General features: G+C 35.0%; 1 protein-coding gene across 1 annotated transcript; it reads right to left on the reverse strand.

Moving 5' to 3' along the window:
• Positions 1-2,173: 2,173 nt before the first annotated feature.
• On the reverse strand, positions 2,174-16,830 carry ZBTB41 (zinc finger and BTB domain containing 41). Its single transcript, XM_009283165.2, has 10 exons — positions 15,600-16,830; positions 13,379-13,586; positions 12,559-12,628; positions 9,964-10,111; positions 9,119-9,248; positions 7,180-7,275; positions 6,535-6,641; positions 4,965-5,070; positions 3,843-3,931; positions 2,174-3,074 (listed from the first exon to the last, which is right to left on the reverse strand). Exons 1-10 carry the CDS (start codon positions 16,720-16,722, stop codon positions 2,431-2,433), a joined length of 2,721 nt encoding a protein of 906 aa, XP_009281440.1. The 5' UTR covers positions 16,723-16,830; the 3' UTR covers positions 2,174-2,430.
• Positions 16,831-17,216: the final 386 nt, after the last annotated feature.

Genomic DNA, 17,216 nt, shown 5'->3' on the forward strand with positions numbered 1-17,216 from the left:
AAGAATTTTAAAAAGGACATTATCAAGTAAACACGCTCCAAATTCCATTTTAGTATTTTCCTAGGGTGCCTTCCGAACAGACTGGATTTTAAAACAAAAAATTAGTTACCAACTATTTTTAAGCCACTGTTTTGTCAAAATCCTACAATACTTTTTTCTACTGTAGGGCAAAAAAGACAATAAATAACAGAGTTAGGCTTTTTAGTCTGAGAACTGCACTGACACCATTGATGCCGGCTTATTTTTAACAGTACAATTACAAATGCTGGAAATCATGTTTCATGTCCACATGCGGTAATATGAATATGATACATACATGTCAACTTGAAAACTACACATAAAACAACAGTTTTCAAGCCATGGAGTGTAAAGATGACAGAAACAGTTTTATTTTGAAAGGAGATGAAGGCGGAGTTAGAAAGCAGGAAGGGTAGTACTTGATAGTGTCCTTTCAGAAGGTGGCATTCAATGGCCTCGTTATTGCTGTGTATTTGCCAGTATTCAGCTTCTTACCAGATATATTTACAGCATGTCAGTCTGAACATTCCCAGAGCACAGCTCTAAATTTTACTTCAGAGATACAAACATAGAACAGTTAAACATATGTAGTCCTGTTTCAGAAACTGAACTTTTAAAGTTTAGGACTTCTATTGTGCTTCTTTGGCTAAGTCCTATTTAAATATCGGTAACACTTAAAATTCTATAACTCTGCCACTATTTAACAGCTAACAGAAATCTTTGGTGTTTAGGTTAAGAATCCATTAGGGTACAAGCTTCAAAATAAGAACATTCAGGCAGCTCTGGCCCCTCTCCTGCAAACTGCTCAACGCTGAAATAGATGGGGATTAAGAGAATCTAACACCGAAGTATTTGAATAGGATTTAAAATGATCCGTGCCACTTAAGAGTTTATAGAACTGTGATGATAAAAGAGCTTTTCACCACAGATCACTTGTTCTCAGGTCACTGGATAAATTTAACGGTTACAATAATACAGATACGTCCAGTTTCCCATTTTAAAGTTTCCTTAAGATAATAATTTAAGAATAGGGAAAACTGGGGAAAATTTTGTCTTAATATGTAATTCTTGTGAGAAATAATGAAGATCATAAAATTACTTCAGATACTTTCTTTGGCATAATATTCACCAAACAAACACAGAATAATTATTTTTAAAGTAGGCTTAAAATAGAAAGCTTGATGAGGTTAAATTATACTAGATTTCATGGTGAATTACACTAGACTTGTAGTTCAAAATGGTGCTTTTGGAAAAAACCCTTATGTCTAGTAAAGAAAAAGCTAAAAATAATTAAAGACATAAAATACTCCCAAGAGTTTGACTTTGTTTTATAAACACAGTACAAGAAAGTGAGAAACAATTCAATTTCACTAGCAACTGACAAGAGATGTATAATTACTGATTATTTCTTTTTTTAAATAGAAGTTGAGTACTGTTCAGGAAATAATAGCCTTTAAATTTCTCCTCTATCACAGATAACCTGAAAATGGGCATGCTAATGTGGGTCCCTGGTATAATTTATACTCTAACAAGGATAAACCATGCCAATCCTTTATGACTGTTCATAGATTAAAATGACCTTGCAAATATTCCCATTTCTTTCAAAGTTAGAGTGTGGGGCACACTTTAGAAGACAAACAAGATTGAAAAAGCAAGAAAAAATGCATATTAAAATTATATAGGACTAACTGTAGAAAATTAGACAATACCATCGTCTAGATCTTTCCACATAATTCAGTATTAGAGATCAAGGAAGAATTAAGAGGCCAAATTTAGGCAGCCTAATTATACTCAGGGAGATCACCAAACACTCTGTTTAGTGTCTTCATAAAATATCTGAATCACTTTTCAGAAGAATCTAGTACCTGTGTCCATTGACTAGGCTCCAGAGTCCAGCAGACTTTAAAAACCTCCAAAAATGCCTGAGGGTTCAAGTAAAATTATATTTTAATTTCTATGTGAAACATAATTCGAAGTTTGTGTTTTATATCCCTGCCTGCCCTTACTACTTTTAATGAATTTGATAATATTCTTTATTCTTCCAGAATGCTTTCTATTACACTTAAAACATTAATTCAAAGTGAGATGCAGAAAGGCAAACATTTTTTTTAAATTAATAGCCAGATATGTAATTACATTTTTCAGCCACTATCCTTAAAAGATATTTCAGAGCATAATTTTTAAAAGAGCATCTATAAGATTTTTAAAAACTCTTAAAATCAGAAGAAACACTCTTTCAGTATGCATCAAAATGTGCCTAAATGTTCAAATATTATGTAAACAAACCTGTTTTTCCAAAACTATGCAGAAGACTCATGAGCCCAAATAAAATATAAAATATAAATCTTAATTGCCATATCAGCCTTCTGTTGGCTAATGGCTTAGTAAATTAGGTGGAATGTTACGGTCTGATCATGAATGTTCATTGTTTGAAATATTCTGTACAGTAGGAGCTGTATCTAGCCCCAGTAGAGTTCCAAGATACGACTGGTCTCTAGGATCCAGCATTTGCTCAGGCCTTACAGGATGAACAATATTTGCAGGTTGTGGAGTAAGAGTATATTTCTCTAGAAATGATAGATCTGTTGCTCGTTGATAATCTGTCTGCTCAGGCTGTGGAGGAAGAATGCCATGTGACTGAGTGGTATGCTGTACTAGATCAGCTTGTGGATCGGACATCTGAACTGGTACCAGAGTCACAGGCACACATACTTCTGTAGATACATCCTGTAGCAAAGTTTTGGCTTCTGATTGATATGCTTTGGACTGTTCCACATACTGTTTAGCCTCAGTTTGGTAAACTTTGTCATCAGAGGTGTACTGCACTGGTAAAGAGACTAGCTTTTCCTCTGAAGAAGATGTCAATGCCTCTTCTGCAGCCTTTGATCCATGAACATGATCAATATGGTATTTCAGCTTGTCTTTTCGTTTAAATGTTGCATTGCAGTGTTGGCAATTAAAAGGTCGAGCATCTGAATGAATAACCATGTGTTTTGTTAATGTCTTCTTAATTCTAAAAGACTGATTACAGATTTGACATTTGTAGGGTTTCTCACCTGTAAAGACAGAGAAGAATTAGTTATTCTGAGTAACACCATGTCACACATAAATACGCAAATACATACATGGATTGTGGCATAGAGACCTAGTATAAAACAATTTTACTGAAAACAAAGAGCATATGTTTAGCATCAATTTTGGAATCAAGGGAGCCATTAGAAGTTTGTTTAGAAGTTATATTAGCATACCCTTCTCCTTACGTACAATTCTCTCAATACTTGGGATTTCTGTCAGGTACACACAAAGACAATCAGAATATAAACCAAATAAAAAAGAACAGTCTTTAAACTGTTATGATACATGAGCTCAATTTGTACTTCTACATATTTCCAAAGGACAATGATTTCCCTAAACGTAAGGCAGGAAAAACAAAGTCAAACATATAAGGACATAAACCTTTCTAAAGAGATTTCAACTCCTTGTTTAGATTACCACTTGAAACGTAGTATTCTCTGGACCACAAAAATGATTAGGAGGTCTGGATAAATTTGGCAAGAACATACACCAGTAAACTAAAGGAAGAGGTGTAAAGAGCATACCACAAACCTGTGTTGAGGATTATCAGTATTTCAACTAATACCTTCAGAAGGTAGTATTCAGGAATGACCAACATATGAGAAAGAATAAAAACTCTTGCTGCTTCCTGCTACTCTTGCCCTGAATGCTCAAAAACCATAATGAATTAAATAATTCCATCAATGTTGATGCATAAAAATACATTCCTACATGTTTTGTGGTTTTGTTGGGATTTATTTTACTTTTACCTGAATGTGTCCTAAAATGCATTTCCAAACTTGATTTCCCTTTAAAAACTTTCTTACAGACTTCACACTGGTGAAATGTTGCTTTATATCTTTAAAGAAGAAAAGGCATTTCATGTTAGATACTTTTTTTTTTTTTAAACCAACTAACAATAAAGCTACATGCACAGTCCTTTCTGAAATCTTTAACTGCAAAATAGCTAAATATCAGTTTCCAAATTTCCTCACTTATGTTCATATTTCCTGGCATCTGCATACCAATAAGGTCAATTAAGATGCTTTTCGATATTCAATCTTACTCTCTGCTGAGATTGGCACTTAGTATTCAAAGAACAAAAGCCACTAAAACTTCTTTTCTGACCCCAAAAATATCCTTAAGTAACAGTTTTTGCTCAACATCCACAAGAGGCTTTCACTTTGGCAGAATTATGCCATAAATACAGTACTAGGAATGGTTTAGGCTACTGGCTACCAAGAAAAAACAAAGGGAATAAGCAGATAATGTACTACACTTTCAACACAGACACGTCTATAATGGCTTCTACACAATGCTAATGAGTACAAGCAGTTAAAACACATCAATTGAAAAACAACTAGGTCTCAGTTTATTTGAAAATCTCCAAAAGCCTTATTTTTGGAGCTCAAGAATTTAAAAACCGTATTGCAATTTCAATTTATAGACATAAATTGGGTTTCAAAGTTTTTACCTACTTTCAGAGCCACTAATCTGCTACCAGCTTCTAAAATACCTAAGTGTGGGATAGTGCTCACGGTGCTTAAATGATGTCTAATAATACAGTCTTAACTAGTCTGCAATGACAATATTACAGCAAACCATCGATTTAGAACAACATTGAGACAGCTAATTGACAGATTAAAATTTGATCCTTTTTTATGTTTTTATTTTATTTACTTAATTATGCTACAAAGAAAATATCTTGCTTAAATTGTGAAGGCAATTTTCTGACATCCACTTCAAACCATAATAATGATATCTCTATCAAAGACTAAGGGAACAGGCATGACAAACACACAGACTATTAGAATTCTGCATGAACATGCAAGTCCCAACAAAATCAGTACAGTATAGAAGTATTTACGCAGTTATAAAAAATCCACACTTACTTCTGCCAAACTTTTTCTCCCAGATGAACACTTTTATAATGAACAGTAAGGTGATCTCTACGGCCAAAACATTTTCCACACTCCTCACACTGATGTGCTTTTTCACCTACAAGGGCAAAATTCAATAAATTTTGGTTAAATCTTCTGGAACTTACTAAATGTCTAAGAGCTGTCATTGTAAGACATACAGTAGATCCATGTTCACAAAGTCTGCCAATCAAGCTCTTCCATACCTTACTCAGAGAAGGATTCTCTGCTATCAAAGAACAAAATTCAGGAAGTAGGTTGGTTCTATCAGAGTAAGAATTTTTACCACTTGTTATATGTGACTATTACTGACCGTTTGTCATTTCTACAAAGAAATTCACGTTCATGAGTTAAGAAGACACTTCCCCAAACACCCACTACATGAGAGGTACAAGTGAATGACTAGGAATCTACTCTCTTCATTATGACCCAAAATGTGGTATCTTCAATAATTCAGGGGCTTTAAAAGAGAAGCGTATTTAAACACACCAATTATTTTCAGATACTAATTTTTAGAACTTAAAATTACATCACAGTATTTATCTTTTTAATTATCCTGATTGACATAGTTACCTTTTTGTTTTATGCTGCTGCTTAAAAGTATCTTGATTCTTTTTAGTCATCTTGAGATCTTCCACAAAGTGGCAGAATATTTCTTCTCATGTAAGTAGGAGGAGTGTGGACAGTCAAAGAATGTAACTTTCTAGAGGGGGGATAAGCAAATAGAGTAGAAAAGAGGATTTTTTTTTTTTTTACTTGAGTTTTTTAAGATTTCTTTATTTTATAGCAGACATTATGATTTCAAACACCAAAAAAGAAGCTGTCCTTCAAAATAAAGGCTCAGGAAGTTTAGACTCTGATCACTTTCATATTTTCATGCTGCCTAGAAAGTATTTTGCCTCCTAGAAGGCCACATTCCCTTTGGATCCTGTTCTGAAAAAGGAAAAGTCCCTAGTGAATCTTTGCTCTTCCTATACATTTGATAAACTTTCTGCTCTCAGTGCAACAGAAAGATTTTTTTTTTTTCCCTCCTGATCATCCCCATCTGACTGTTCTCAGGGTTGCCTCCCACCATTTTCCTTCCTTCCCTTTTCCCCATAACAGAGACTTCAGAAACACCTCTCTGATGTTCTTACATTAAAGTGATCAGTGTACAAACTTTGACTGAGACTGTGACAGCTTCTTCTGTGTTACGGTTATAACGTTTCACACAATTGCTATTAAAAAAAAGAAATCGGAACTCATTAAAAAATCCTCCTTTTTCACTTTTGCTTTTTTTATTATTATTTTTAAAGCAATTCACTGTTACATGTTTTTGACTGTCCCTCGGCTTTCTATGTTAGCATGGAGGAAACACTTGGCTTTTAAACGTTGAAAACATGTAAGATTAACCCTACGTTAGTAGACCTTAAAAACAGTGAGAGGAACTTTTATCAGGCCTAAAACATTGCATGTACTGAAAAAAAAAATCCATAATTAATTTTTTATTTGATCTTATTTCAAAATAGTAATTTCAAAGCCAATTTTCAAAGCAAATGCCTACCTGAGTGTATTTTTTTGTGTTTTGTCAGATGGTCATGCCGAATAAATGTTTTCCCACATTCTTCACATTCATATCTCTTGTCATCATGGTGGACTCTTAGATGAAGTCTGTATATTTATAAGTCATAAATATAACCATAAAATGCAATTTTGTTAACATAATCTGTACTGCTAATTCAATGCAAAATACCAGAAAACACAGTCTTTAATGCTTCACACAAATATCAGGAAGTAACTTTCAGTTGAGGTATGCTTAAACTGCTCTTAGAAAGCAAGAGAGAAGAGAGCTAAACTCTCATATCTGACGTTAATTTAGCAGGATATTTTAGTCCTCTGCTTATTTTCTCTTTGAATAACAAAGATGCAAAAGTTTTAAATGTGCAAGAAAGTCAACTTTGATACCAGATTTGTATGGGATTCTGTCTGTGTTTAAACCACTTTCATCTTGTATTAAAAATTAAATGACTTCTCACAGGTTATTAATATATTTTCAATATTTAAGCATGTTTAAAGCATTTACTAATGCTCTCAGAGCTGGAATAAATCAAACCCCATACATTACAAAGAATTATGTTGATAACATGAATGCATATATATCACCAAATAAGCGAGACAGTTTAGGAGCTTATTTAATAAAAACCTGTACCTGTAAGAGCTTCCGTGACGAAAACTCTGCCCACAAATACTACAAAGATGAGGCTTCTCTCCACTGTGAATTCTCAGATGTTCTTTCAAAGTTGTTCTGTTTAACAAAGGCAGTAAAATTTCATTTTAAGCAATGCCACTGCCACTTTAAAGTGAAACAGACTATAAATTTCTCAATTTCTTTAACTCTGATGGATCACAATATATCCAAATAACTGCATCAATTTATTCAGATACACACACTGAAAGGCAGTATGGCAACCTATCTACTATTTACTGAACCAGCTGGGTCTAGAAACAATATAAGCAAAGAAACAAAACGTCCCAACATACATTTGGACAACATACATTAAAGAAAATATCATTTTCAACACTATTTTCTATGTAATAATTTCCTTGTTACTATATGTATAAAGCCAGAGCTTTAAAGTCAGACTTGAAGGAAATCTAGATCATGGATGTTAATTTAACTTAACTCAGCACAGAGCTTATTTTAATACATATATATTTATACACACATACATATGTATACATATGCAAGTCTACTTTTACTATCACATTTCCGATGTTAAAAAAAAAAAAGCGCATGCAGGTGAAAATTCCTCTCAAGCACAGGAATCAGACAATAAAATTTACTGTATACACAGCTGGTAAGTGTGTGAACTAAACAAAAGAGAAAATTCTTTCATCTCCTTCCAGTACTTATAAATATTATTTTTCAAAGGTATTTTTTATGCTTTACACAAAATTTTTATCTTTTCTAATAAGAGCAACAACATTTAAATATTCAACTGCCTTACATAACGTAAATGAAACTTGAAGTGTATGAACATATTGACTTTTTTTAAACAGAAATTCTTCTTGCAGTTCAAAGTGAGCTTTATAGAGTTGAAAGACTATCCGTTACAGCTTGTTTGTGTACTATTTCATTATTGCATTAGTGCATTTTCTTTTAACACATGCATACTCTATTGACCAAACTACTAGAAAATACACACCACCACCAAAACCCATTAGGGACAAATCTTCCCCTTACAATACTTCCAGGGGTCTTTGCCAGTCATTGGAAAAAAAATTAAAAATCAAGAAAACATACTGCAGTACGCAAACTCAGATCTTTTCATATTCCCCAAATAGAACATAACTAGAATCTTAGTCACTGTTATGGAAATGAAGCTGTATTCTGTCAAAATAAAAAAAAATTATAAGGCTTATTGTTTCAGAACCTAAACATAAATCACCATTTGGAAAACTTAAAAGATCTCCTTTATAGAGCAGTGCAAGACACCTGCACTGAAGCCATGTTAAAAACCGTTTAAAATTCATATTTTTTTCCCCTCATGTGTAGAATAGCAATGGGGGGGGAGTGAATCTTATTTCTACAGGTTTTCTATGCTCTTTTTCTGTATACTAGAATTTATGAGCCAACTTTTAGAGCTTCTACTTTTCAAAGTGCTAAATTAACATTTTTTTCCACCATTTAGAGAAGCAGCAGCAAAGGTTGTACAGTATTCCTCCATCTTCCATGAAACCATGTTTGTAGAAGTCCAATGTCTTCTTAGTCATTCTCACCAGTGTTCCTCATCTTCCTGTCCTCATCAGTATATTTACCAAAATATCTATGGCAGAAAACTCTTTCCCAAACAAATACAAGATGTTCTTGCACAACACAGGAACCCTAAGTGAAGTGAATTAGAGGTAAGACTTTCTTAATATAGTTCTGCCTCATAACTAATGACCTACAGTTGTCACCCTTAATTTTAGAGGTCATCAGAAAAATCACATGCTACCTGTGGCTCTGACGCTACCTTTTAATACACTAGCCCTCTGAAATGGTCTCATTTATGTTAAAAACCTCAAAGGTAAAACATATTCAGAATCAAAGCATTTGAAATATTTCTCTGTTCTGCTGAAGTTCAAGTAGTCACGCAACTCCTTACCGTTCCCTAACGGATTTTCCACAGATGAAACACGTCCATTTTCTCTTTCCTCCATGAGTACATTCTATATGGCGTTTCAGATTTCCTGTATCATTAAATTGGCGGCCACAAATATCACAAGGAAAAGGCCCTACAAGGAGACAGACACACATAGTATTATTAACTGTCAGTTAAACTAAACAAGATGCACAGACTGGTTACTTGTGAAAACCCTGATCAATTTACAAAGCAAAAATTTTGTCTAACAAATGATTAATGTTTAGTACAGTCAGCATACTTTAATTAGACTTTGTGCACTTTCTGCTCAGATAAGTTATTTCTAATACCTGGTATTTTGGCAAGTTTCATGATTGTAAAGCAAAAATTTAGAATTAATAGTCAAAAGTAATTAAGCCCACTTAGACTGTTTGAAAAACCACATTCCCATTATATCACCAATCTAGTTCCTACCCGGCAGAAATAATTAGTAGTAATAAAAAAGTCTTCGGAATACTTCAGGAAGAAAGAAAAAGGTCTTTGGAAAACTTCAGGAAGAATCTGACTCCATAGTTGAGAACCAATTTCATGCAAAAAAGTTTTAAAACAGAACTAACCTTACTTCTTCCCCCCCAAAAAAAATTTTGCATTTGTTTAGATACAATACAATGCCTCAAAAAGACAGCTGAACAGAAAAGTAAAAAAACAACCAACAAGAAAAAAAAAGCAAACCAACTCCCCCACAAAACTGGAAAAGAGAGAACTAGAAAAGGAGGTGGGGTGGAAACCAGACTGATCAGGACATACAATGGTGGAGGAAGGTTTTACTTTAAATCTATTGTTTACATGTCAGAAGGAGGTTTCTATACCGAGATGGAATTTTTCTTGATGTTTCAGTCTTGCAAATCGGGATTTAAAGTGCTCTTCACAGTAGGTACACTTAAAGGGTTTATCCTGAGAGTGAAGGATCATATGCTCTTCTAAATGAGGTCTTCGAGTGAAAGATTTCTTACAAATCTAAAATGATAATACACTTTGTCAAAGATACATCAGTTATAACCAGATTTTTTTTCCTATCCATAAACTCTAACAGTTTAGTTCATCTGTTCTCTGCAGCAATATAAGATTAAACACGTATTCTTCAAAAGCATACTCTATCCCAACTTGTAAAGCCTTGCAGTCGACATAAAAAAATCTGTGTTCTACGTAAACCCTAGTGGATTGCACTATATAAATTAGGATGCCAACCCACAGCAGCCTAAATCAAACTACTGGCAACTTGTGCATACAGTTACATGTTCCACCCCGCCTTCTTTCTACTGACTCCAGCCCCTACCAGACTCTTTTTCTAGGGTGTTTCAACACAGTAACTCAGCAGAAAATAACCCAATGGAAAAAAAGCAAATAGCTTTGGCTTGGTTTTGAATATTGAAACAGCTCAGTTGGACTGTGGTAAAAGCTGTTGTAGTATAAGCTACTGTAGAACTAGTCATACCTGTTCCTTTAATACATGCTGTCAGAGAATTTCCCAGAGGAAATAAAGAGAAAATGCCAATACCATCACAGAAATAGAACTCAAAATATATTTTAGAGATACAGAACTTTTGCAATGTTAAAATTATGTGAGCTTTTTAGTACTGTTTTCAGATTAATCAAAACCTAAATGTACAAGAATTATTAGTAGTCATTAAAGTAAGCATGCAGTTCAATTACAGAATTGAAGCCACAGCTCAAATTTAGGCATTTAAACCAGGTATTACAATTTAACATCAGGGTCCTATACTTTACATAAACCAACAGTGCTCACTGATTTCCCTGTGAAACTGTTGCCATTGGTTATAACAGCTGAATTTAGTACTACCTAACATTAAATCGTGCAATCAGTTTCTCAGAGCACACCTGAATTAACACTCTCTTAGCCGCAGAAAATCAGCAGCAACAGCTTTATTTGTTTAAAACCTCATTAATGTTAAATATAAGTGTAAGAAAATCCATACCTGCAAAAAGTATAACAGCCTTTTAGCTTTTCTTTACTATTAATACTCTACTGTTTCTGTGAATCTGTTTCTGTGAATTCCTCAAGGATTAAAGTATGGCCACCAAATCCTGGTGTCCACACATGGACTACAGCAAAACCAACAACCTGAGGAAATCCTGCAACTTATATCTGTGGCACCGCAGCCCTCAGAACATACTAAACAACCTGAAAAGAAAGTCACAGCTCCTAAGGGTTCTGCTGATTCTCCAACTGCTATAAAAGCTAAAATTCTACCGCTGCTTTCAATTCAAGTCCATTTTCAATGCACATGAGCAGTACAAGGGCAGCGGCTCACTTTTTAAAAATTTCTATTTAACATAAACTTAAAATTTTCAAAGAAAAAAACCCAAACAACCAAACCACAAAGTGTTTACCAAATCATTCATCTGGTAAGAGTACTTCCTGAGAAATGAACATCAACAATGTTGCACGACTGATTCCCGCTATTAAAATGTTTCTTATCTAGTAACAAACAGAATCTCTAATATGTTCACACAATGTAACTTCATCTGGAAGATAACACCCTTTGGTCAACCATGTAATACCTCCAACCATGGTACCATCACCAGCAGAATGAACACCACAAATTCCTACAGTTCATATCTCCCAACGTCCAATCTCCCAATGTTTATAAGTGAAAGTTCACAAACAAAGCAAGATGAGTAATTATGTTACGGCACCTAATATTACAGACACACAGGGGCGTATAGCAGTTTGCATAAACAAAACAGGTGCCCTAAAAAAAAAAAAAAAAAAAGAAAGGAGTAAACCGATTCCCTTAAAAAAACCCAACAAACCCCAACATTCGAAACCTTAAAACATTATTTGGCAGCAGACAGACAGAGAATGGAAGTTCTACAAACTCCTTTTTGCAGTAGATGCAGTTTCACGCATATAGCTCTCCCGGGGAAAATCAAGGAAAGGACTCTATGATTTTACAACTAGAGATAAATTTAGTACAAATTTACAACTGTTGATGTGCATATGGAGCTAAATCAGTGTGTTTCATACCTAACATATATTTTCCTCATTACTGAGAGAGCCTTCCCAAAAAGTATACTTTATGGTCAGTGTTTGATGTGCATAATTAACGGGATAGCAAATACTCCGTTTTTAAAGTATTCATAACACTCAAGTCTAATCATCTGCAAATTGATGTATTTTAACAACAGTAATAACTGATCACATTAAAAAATAGTGCCTTTAACTATTTTAGAATTCAGTTTGGTGTTATCTACCCAGTCACAAGCTGTACATACAGATAAAGTTCAGTCTTTAAATCAGCACATAAAGAGGAAATTTATACCATCACTTACAAAGCTTACTGAGATTTCACAGAAACACATACCATATTTTCACTTAAGTATTCAAGTCACAAAACATAGTATCTATCTGAAAAAACAAAAAGTGCTGAAGTATTACTTACATCACATTTCCAACCTTCACTCTTTGTCTTCTTGATAGAAAGAAATTCTTGTACATTCTCTGGATGAAACCTAGGAGAAAGACAGAAGCTGAAAGTAGTTATAAACTTTCTACAGTGAAGATCACCCAAATACTAAATATCCATTTCTAAACTTTATGCGTCATGACAGTTGATCACCAAACCAGCAGAACAGTATACTGATAATTAAACAATTCTAAAGGCGCAAGTAACTGGAAAGCAGTGTTGACTATAGACTCCTGTAGAATCTCATATGACAATTGGTAAGACAGAGGACAGGTTTAATTATAATGCTTTATGGATATTTATAAAGAAAGGGAAAAAAAGCAGTATGTAAATAATAATGCCTTATAATTAGACCTGTCATAAACAAATTATTCACCTAAAAGAATCTGCATGGAAATGGTTTATCCATCTATTATCATCAACAGTATAGCATCAACATCTAAAACCAAAGAAGGTATTGTACTCTTCCTCCAAATTAAAAGCAACACAGGTAATTATTAAGACTGTTGTGTTTTGACTGACTGTGCTAGCTAATCTGAGCATTCTAAAATTTTATAGTAAACACCTATGGTAGAACTCCCACAGAACTGCTATTGCTATTTAGTCAGTCCCTATGCACTCCTGACGGCAGGTTAGTTGATACTGTTAATCCCCATGTCCTTTGAAAAGATACTTATTTGAAAAACAGCTATAGAAATAATGCAGAATATGTTGTGTGCATACATACATTTATCTTCGCTTTTGAACTGAAAAAAACAATTCTTCAGAAATGCGAGACAAATTTGCTCATACTTGCCTCTTCACGTGCTTCGCTAAAGTCTTTTTGCTTGCATGCAGCTTATTGCAGTAGGGACATTTGTGTTCCTTTTTATGAAAGTCAGTATCACTAGAGTGTTTCTTTCTGTGCACTGTCAGGTTGGACTTTGTTGAATAGCGCTGATGACATATATCACACTCAAAAGGCTTCTCACCCGTGTGTACACGTGTATGGCTCTCATATTTGCCTATACAACAACAAAAAAAATCTGTTAGCATAAACTGTAACAGGTATCACCTACAATATACACATTTGGGGTTTGTTCTATAATATCTCTCTCAAATATGGTCAAGATCTAAGTGCCTTCCACACACATCTGAAGATTTCTACTATTCACTGAGTCTACCTCATGTGACCACTGAAAACCGCACAGTGATCACATATGCGTTTGATCCAAGGTTCCTCCACACACTTCCATCTTAACTATTTTTAAGATAAGGAGTAAAAATAAAAGGGGTCTGTATTACTGTTAAATCTGTGCGAGGGTCACAAGTGCCTCTTGTTCAACCGTACAGCATACTCTGTTCTTAAGCACTGAAAGTTATACTACTACTCTTTCATTACACTGATTGTGAAGCACCTTTTCAGAACAGGGAACAGCCTTGCAACAAACTGGTATTTTTAAGGTACTTTCAAATAACAAAACACTGAAGGAATGATACAGAACCTTGCAAATTATCTATATTTGGGACCCCAGATATTACCATAAACAAAATACTACTCTCCCATTTCTTTCACACTGCTTGTATTCGCTCTTCTGTTTGCCAGTTTTTTTCTGAGGACAGAATTCAGTCCTACCCTGAGGATCTATCTACCTACCTAAAGTCAATAGCAGGCTCTCTGCTTTGTACTAGATAAATTTTTTTCTCTGTAGAATATGCATCATACTTCAGGGAGTTAAAAAAAAAAAGTACTCATTATTTTAAAATACAAGTCAATTGTCTACAGTAATACAAGCTTATAAAGAAATACTTTAAGTATCACTTGTTTTAATGCTATTTCTCATGTATATTTTGAGCACAAAACTAGTATTCTAAGTCATGAAAGTGCAAAGAGAAAAGGCCTTCCAATGTGTGCAAACCCAAAATGTACCATTACAACCCTAAATACTCACAAGCCATTTATTTCTGCAGAGTAGCCTTTCAATATTAACAACAAAGCTCTCAAATTCAGAAAATTTCCTATGTTGCTTTAAGATACGGCTTTACAAGTACAGTTAAGTCCCGCATTCTTAATGTTAAATAGCTTCTATGATATAATTTGTGACCTTGAAAAATTCATTTCACCTCAGCAAGTTAGGCACACTGTGTGTGAGTAGGAATTAACACACACACCAGCCCCACCCCATTTTCATAAACTCCTAAAATTTCAAAATTATTAAAGACACAATGTGTCTATTATAAAAACACCAAAAAAAAGCCTAACACTATGAGGAGCTGTTTCTTTCCTAATTCCCGTGATTGAAAGGAAGTCAATACCTCATGTGACCATAATTCAACATTTATTCCAGCTGAAAGAACACCAAAATTCTGGAGTACAGTAGCAATTTACTTTTAATGTGGGGAAAGGAAGACAGGAAAGCTGGAATTTTGACTCTTCTGATATCCTGAGTAACTATACACCTAGATTTGACTCTAACATAAACGATCCTAACAGAACAGATTACGCTGACGAAGTATTACTTGGTGTTAACTACAGACCAGGAAAATCAAGCTAGAAGTCAGAGTGACTAGGTCCTAAGCATCTACACATCACGTAGAATAGAAGAATTTCGGGCTGTTTGACAATGGTGCTGTTTTACTTCAGCAATAATGACAGCTTTGTTACTTAATTTGGCAGAAAATACAGTACAAGTTTCAGACTTCATGCAATCTATCGTTTAATATCTTGCTATATTTCCCTCCTTTTTCAACGAAGCTTTTACATACCATGCTAACAACCAGAATCCAGAGCAGTGAAATAGATTTAGTATTTGCAGGTTTTTCAAATAATGCACTCAGTTCATTTATTGAAACTGTTTAGCACCACAGACATAACAACCTAATACATTCAGAAAAATTAGCAGCATACTGGATCAGTGAGACGATCCAGAAACTCTGATCTTCACTCTCTAGGACAGAGAAAAAGCTCAGTTTATGTCCCATACAAATAGCACCACCATATGGTAAAAAGGAAAGAGGTCAACCTAACTTGCTCTTACCTATTCGATCAAATTTTTTGTCACACTTGGGACACTGCAGTAGTTTTTTGCTACTGCTTTGAATGATGACTGGAGCTAAGCCTTCAGGAATATTTCCCACTGAATCAACTGCCTCAGAACCCTCTTCAGTATCATTCTGTTCTTTTTCACTTTGTTCTTCAGACTCCGAATCTTCACCTGACATTTCCTCTTCCTGTCCCTCTTCATCAGCATTGCATTCACTTTCACTGTCTTCAAATTCGCTTCTATCAGATGTTTCCTTGTCAGAACTGACTTTTTCCAAATTGCTGTCAGATGCATCACCACTTTCATTGTCACTGTTATCAAATTTAGCTGGACATTTACGGTTTCTTGTAGAACGTCTAGTGGAAAAGTCGGCCTTCTCAACCATTTTTAACCCATGTTTTCTTTCCAGTGAAAGAGATCTGTGGGCTTTAGCCAAATGATTTTCTAAGGACTTCTTGTAACAGAAACTTCGACCACAAAAAGTGCACTGATGACTATTTAATAGTTTACCTGTCAGTTCATTGAGTGTTTCTACTGGTCTAGGTGCATCAGTTACCACATCAGTCTGTACGTTAGAAACACTTTCGTTATTTAGTAACTTCACTGCATCTATGATATCTAAAAATTTTGCTGCTTCCAGCACTAATGGAATTTCATTTTTATATACAAAAAACTCAGAGGTGTAGAGAAACTCAAGCAAATGCTGAAAGACAGAATGAGTTACATGATCTAACGTGACGACATCAGTGCTTGGATTTTTGCTCAAACAGGCATGAAAATAACTACTCCCAACAGCCACTACAACTTTGTGAGCACTAAATTCTTTTCCTTCTACAATTATGAGTAAATCACAAAATGATGGATGTTTCTGTCTATCGTCATTTAAGTATTTAAGTAGATTTTTGTTATACTGCAATGAGCTTAGGAGCTTTCTTTGCTCTGATGACGGTGAAAGTTCTTGGGAAGATTCAAGCTGATCTGCCGGAGGTATTTCCGCAGACTTTGAGACAATTTCTTGTGCACAGTCTACTACAAGAATCTGTTCTGCGGTATCTTTCTCATGGCCAAGATGAACCTTTTCGTTTAGATTTGCAGCGAGCCGTCTCCTTTTCTTCATTGCAGAAGTGCAACTTTAAAATCAGGAGCTTCATAGGTGATTGGCAAAAAATTCTCGTGAAGACTTGGTTCAGCTCCAGACCTTGAGATAATACGTAACAGTAACTTCATAATCTGCAAAAGAATGATGATAAAAATTGCTCTTAGCACTTAACGGTAACTCCCCTTTTTTATTAATGCTTTCTGTATTTCACTCTTAGTTTTATCTACCCTTCATACCTTAAGCTTTTATTAAATTACTAAAATCTCCTCACTTCCCATTCCAGACCGTGGCATGACGCTACTCGGAGCAAGTGCACCGACACCGCCTACTATCAGACCTCAAGCGGCGGCTGAGGCTGGTTTTGCTCGTCTCCCGGACGCAGCCAGCCTGTGAAATACTCCGGGACGGGCGCAGGCTGTTGCTGTTGGCGTTATTACACCGAAGCGCATTCGCTTTCCGTTTAACTCCCAACACGGCAAAGCCAACCCTTCCCCTTTTCCCGCCGGGCGCGC

This window comes from Aptenodytes forsteri, unplaced genomic scaffold (assembly GCF_000699145.1).
Source record: "Aptenodytes forsteri isolate BGI_AS27 unplaced genomic scaffold, ASM69914v1 Scaffold181, whole genome shotgun sequence".
Taxonomy (NCBI): domain Eukaryota; kingdom Metazoa; phylum Chordata; class Aves; order Sphenisciformes; family Spheniscidae; genus Aptenodytes; species Aptenodytes forsteri.

Coding starts and splice junctions, on each gene's coding strand:
- ZBTB41 (XM_009283165.2), bottom strand. CDS start 16,722: ATGAAGAAAAGGAGACGGCTCGCTGCAAATCTAAACGAAAAGGTTCAT. Junction 9,249..9,963: donor TCAAGAAAAATTCCATCTCG/GTATAGAAACCT, acceptor GTCTCCTTGTAG/GGCCTTTTCCTTGTGATATT. Junction 6,642..7,179: donor CGTCACGGAAGCTCTTACAG/GTACAGGTTTTT, acceptor ATAAATATACAG/ACTTCATCTAAGAGTCCACC.